Raw genomic sequence first — 5,652 nt, 5'->3', positions numbered from 1 at the left:
CTGCTGATGCCTGAACGGTATGTGGAATGAAGTGGGCGGGCATCGGGAGGCCACTATGGCACGGGGCAAGCACTATGGGCAGTCTATCTGAAGTGTACCTGGCGTATAAGACGACCCCCCACTTGGAGGCATATTTTTCAGGGCCAAAAAATCGTCTTCTACGCCGGCAAATACGGTAGCTTATGTGTTTTTAATCTTCCCTTAATTGTACCATTTGTTTCTAGAAACAAAATACAAGCTATTTTAGAAAAGAATTAATACAGTTCATTTTTATCATTAAAGAGAGTTAAATGTTTAGCTTTGCTTCTTACCATGTCTATAAAAATATATAAAAGCATAATATGCTAATTAGACCGGGCATCCTTCCGGATGAAGCCGGGGCCACGAGGGAAGCCTGGGTGCCAGGTGCCAGAGGGAAGCTGGTGCCGGCAGCCGGGGGAAGGAAGGCCTACTCTTGCACGAATTTCATGCATCGGGCCTCTAGTACTTAAATGTACTTGTAAGAATATAATTATGAGTGTCTCTCTCACATTGTCTCTCTCTCTCTCTCTTCCCTCTCTTTCTCTCCCTGGTTCCCTGGCCTTGGTCAGAGTGCATGCAGGAGGCAAACAACTGATGTTTCTCTCTGTCTCTCTCCCTCCCTTCCACTCTCTCTTAAAAGCAATGGACAAACTATCCTTGGGTGAGGATTAATGAATAATAAATTAATTAACAAATAAATAAAGCATCAGTTTTTGCTAAATATAATCAAGAACACACCCCTCCTCTGTTAAGCAAGGGGGAGTGAATTAATTCCAAAGGCCTTTTCCAATGTTTTATCTTTCTTCATCTCCTCAACCAATTATTTCACAGCAGATGAAATAGAGGTTCAAAGAATAACTTATCCAAAGTCATACAACAAGGAAGTAGAAGACCACCTCACAATTTTAAAAACTTTAAATGTGGATAACTTCTAAAGTCTTCTATCCATTTCCAACAACTTTTTTCAATTGGAAAAAAAGGTATATAAATCTAAGTGTTGAGTTATATTAAGTTATAAATTTATCTCGACAAGGGGAGGGGTTGATGGGGACAGTGGAGGTAAGCAAGGGGAGGGAAGGGGTCTCCTGCAATAATGTCAACATTAAAAAATTAATAAAAATAAATAAAATGTAAAAAAATAATAAAATATAGGACATACTTTTATTAACTTTTGTCAAAGAATATAAAAATTTTAGTGCTACTGAATATTTAAATAACTTATACTTACACAGTCACAATGTCAAATTTTCAACAGGATTAGCCACAAAAAAGAAATAGAAAAAAAACTATAAATAAGAAACATATTGAGACGACACACTCAAAGAAAAAACAAGACAATTTGAAAGTATAAAATCATAAAAACAAAACAGTACAGGAATAACAAAAGAGAAAACTTCTGTAAACAAACTGAAACGATTGAAACGTCTCACCTGTATGTAATGCGCGGGTGGAGAGGAATAAACTCAGCTGGCCCAAATTCTACTGAGCAGCCACGCGTGGTCAGTGTTAGCAATTCCCCGTGGCACGTCAGCAAAACCAGGGAGCCGCGTTTTAACATACAGGCCAGGAAGAGACTGTCATGGGTCCAGCTGATGTCGCCTACCCAGTAGGACCTAGAAAGAGCGAGACAGTATGTTTAGAAAGGATTCTAGACAATGTGTCTGACAATTTCTAACAGCCAAGCAGAGGTGAAACTCTTCAAAAAACAAGGGCAAAAGAATGGAGAGCAGCCCTCACTGAAGGTTCCCAGGTTCGATTCCTGTCAACGGCACATGCCTGGGCTGTGGGCTCGATCCCCAGGAGGGGGTGTGCAGGAGGCAGCCGGTCAATGATTCTCTCATCATTGATGTTTTTTTCTCTCTCTCTCCCTGTCCCTTCCTCTCTGATGTCAATAAAAATATTTCTTTTAAAAACGAATGGAGAGCAGACAACTGCCATAACTGCCACATACACTTTGTGTATGTCACTTCCCAGAGAAAAAGAGTTCACGCATGCACATCTACTCCATACGACATACTAATCAGAAATTTCGATTCATAAGCAAATGATAAAATAAAAATACTCCCCAAGAGTTAAGCTTTTCAGCCACTCACATGTTAATCAGAACAACTGTTAATCAGAACAATCCTATTGGTGTCCACAACCAAGATCTACTGATAGACGGAAAGGTCAACACCCGCTGAGTTCCACGCGGCCGCAGAATCCCTGTTCGCCAAGCCATCATTTCTCCTCCCTAATTGTCTGGCAACAGTGATGTCTCATGGAGACAAAAGTAGCTGTTGCTCATGTAAATGAGGGACACCTTAAGTCAAACACTGCTGAACTGAGACCCGTAACAAGTTCCATCTTATTCTAACCACTTGTTCACATGTAACTAACATTTTTCTATATCATGTTGGTTTTTTCTCTGTAATGCTCAGGAGACCAGGTATAGGGGACAGTTAGGTTCAGGGCCGCAGGCCTGGTAGGGTTAAGGGGGGGAAGAAAATGAGGAGACAAGGCTGGATGGGTCTAAAAACTTTGAAAATTCAGAGAGCAGCACAGAAAAGTGTTCAGAAAGGGAAGTCGGGGGTCCAAGAGGAAACCTCCCTATTCTATGTCCCACGTGGTAGCTCCCATGCCATCCCAAATCGCCACGTATGTGGCTACTGACCCGTGTGCAGAGAATGCCAACTTTTTTCCAGTTCAGCCTCCCCAGTTAAGCCCAATATATTTCTACCAGCCATGATCCCACTCTTCCTCAGACAACGTAGCAAGAAATAGAAGAGAGAAAATGCGAACTAGCTTCCCCCCAAGCAGCCCCTTCCTTAGGCACTTACGGCTTTCCTCACATAAGGCAATCTTTAGAACCTATCACACAGATGCTGAGAGTTGCATTACCCATCTAAATACCTATTTAGACACCTACTGAACCATCAGAGCCTTAAACGTATCAAACTGTTGGGGAAAATAACAAAAGCACCATTTAGAAATACAAAAGAGTTCTTACCTGACAAGGGTAGCAGGGACCATGGGGCTCTTATTGCTACAGCCTTTAAGGCTTCCACAGAGAGTAACAAAATTCAGTGTGTTTACAAATAATACCTGAGTTGCCTAGAGAGAGTTAACGAAGACAAAACCATTAAAATTATTTTACTTTGATCATTACTTGTAATTCTGAAGACCTAGAGATCTATTATTATATCAGTACGCTACCTAGGGGTCTTTCCCAACGGGCAAGCAGTGCTCACCACCCATATATTTCTTTTCTTTGATTCTACATTTTAAGAACATCAGTTACAGCATTGCCCTTCTTTCTTCCTTTTCCCTCAACCTATTTTTGCTTCTGAAGGCTAAGTATTGAAAACTATAGCAGGTCATTTATTTATTTAATTTCTTTAGTGATTTGAGAGAGAGAGGAAGGGAGAGAAACATCGATGTGAGCGAGGAACCTTGATCGGTCGCCTCCTGTACCCACCCCGACCAGGGATCAAACCAGACACCTGGGCATGCGCCCTGACTGGGAATTGAACTGGCAACCTTTCGGAGCACGGGACAACACTCAGCCAGCTGAGCCACACCAGCCAGGGCCTGGTAGCCAATTTAAATAACTTCACCAATCCACAATGTTGAGTTGGATTAGAAAACACCAATTTAAAGAATTACCTCCAGGGGGGAAAAACATTCTAAAACGCGACTCAATTCTCTTATAGGTTACTTCCAAGACAGGTTACATTCCTGACCTGCGGGTCTTTCTGATTCAGAGTCACTGCCAGGGTAAGGCCATCTCTTGAAAAGGCAGCAATCAGAGCTCCTCTTGACTTGACCGGTTCACACGTAGGACTCAGACTGCCCAGGAGGCAATCTTGCTGTGCCCAATGAACACGGTATGGCAAGGATCTAAGAAAGGAAGGAAATAATTGAACACAGGAAGTATGGTGACTTCTAGATTAATACATAGTTCATTACAAAAAAAAACTAAAGGGTCCAACTAAGTTCCTACATGTGCACATATATTAGGGGCCTCTTAGCAGCCGTCCACGTCACAGAAGAGCAGTCACCAGTTAAACAAGCTCCATCGCAGAGTTTTGTTAGTAAGAGCATGTTTGGTAGCCAACCCCAAATACATCTGCTTCCACTAATGGTTTAGACACCCCCATTTCTATATTATTGCTAACATTTTTAAAGGGACTGAATAGAGAAGAGTGGGTTTTCCAGATAGTGTTCTATACTTGATATGAGGACTGTTACACGCATGTATATTCATTAGATTTGTTTGTTTTAACTTTATGTAAGTTATACCTTAGTAAGTTATTGTTAGTATAAAAAATAAAGAAAATAAACAGAAAGAAAAATACACGCCCCCCAAATCACAATATTTTATTTAGCCATCATATGTTTTTATAATGCATTCTTTTTGATGGGCTTTTTAGAATAATTCTATGTTTAAATAAAAAAACTCTCCAGCATGTAATAAGTACAGTAAATTCAAGTGCCTTTTAAAATTGACTGTAAAAATTCCTTTCCAAAGTAGTTCTTTATTGTCTTAAAACAAGTAAAACCATAGTCTGCCTTATCTTTTACGTGTTTTCACTTCTAAGAAGGGAAACAAAACAAAAGCAAAATAACTGATTAAATGTGTTTAAATGAAAACTAAAGCAATACTGTGGGAAGAAAGGATCTGTAAAGTCTCAGAAGTGATAGTTCGTTTACTAATCTGACTGTGTATTTCTAAGGCAGTGATGGCGAACCTATGACATGTGTGTCAGAGGTGATAAGCGAACTCATTTTTTTGGTTGATTTTTCTTTGTTAAATGGCATTTAAATATATAAAATAAATATCAAAAATATGTCTTTGTTTTACTATGGTTGCAAATATAAAAAAATTTCTATATGTGACACGGCACCAGAGTTAAGTTAGGGTTTTTCAAAATGCTGTCACGCCGAGCTCAAAAGGTTCGCCATCACTGTTCTAAGCCAAAGGCCCTGTGTCTTAAAAGGGAGGGAAAATAAGAAAGAAGGGAACATTTACCTCACCTCACAGGTGGAAACACATTCTCATGCCACCGAATTGCTAGACATGTCAACCTCAAACACTCCCCAGCATAAAACGTGAATGCGCACAGGCAGCAGTCGCCCAATAACTGTAGATAAATGCAATATACTTTAGCACGTAATCTATCCGACAACAAATCAAGGCGCAGAACATACATATTTCTCATCACAAATTAAATATATCGAGATCTTGTTTCTATTTTTATTCTAAACATTAGGTTCAAGACTAATTTATTTCTGAGCCACAGGTATATCCCAAATGGGAAATCAACATGCAGTTTATTCTCTTAAGAAAACACTGCCATTTACTGGGGCTGTCACTAAAACGATACTTACATAGTAACTTTCTTTTCTACAATTATATATTATTTAAACTAGGGCACTGGAAGTGGGAAAACAAAGTAGAGGAAAACAATGAAACTTCAAAATGCAACTTTTAACAGTAGTGGACTGGTAATAAAATGCAGGTCCATGCTGCTATTTAAAATGCTTTTTAGTTCATAAAGGTATTATTTCCTGAGAATGAAACAGCTTATTTAATGTCACCAATTCTAGCTTTTTAAATTACAAAACTAGCTATATTTCAAAATTGGGGAA

General features: G+C 39.5%; 1 protein-coding gene across 1 annotated transcript in view; it reads right to left on the bottom strand.

Moving 5' to 3' along the window:
- The window catches only part of LOC102756115 (chromosome unknown open reading frame, human C5orf42), a 91,005-nt gene that overhangs the window by 81,861 nt on the left and 3,492 nt on the right, over window positions 1-5,652 (bottom strand). The window contains 4 exon segments of the mRNA XM_015562602.1: window positions 1,452-1,634; window positions 3,011-3,114; window positions 3,744-3,900; window positions 5,038-5,144. Coding sequence (XP_015418088.1) covers window positions 1,452-1,634; window positions 3,011-3,114; window positions 3,744-3,900; window positions 5,038-5,144 — 551 coding nt within the window.

The sequence above is a fragment of the Myotis davidii genome, unplaced genomic scaffold, assembly GCF_000327345.1.
Source record: "Myotis davidii unplaced genomic scaffold, ASM32734v1 scaffold496, whole genome shotgun sequence".
Lineage (NCBI taxonomy): Eukaryota > Metazoa > Chordata > Mammalia > Chiroptera > Vespertilionidae > Myotis > Myotis davidii.
Note: the sequence above shows the minus strand (reverse complement) of the source record. Positions and strands in the feature narration are given on the sequence as shown.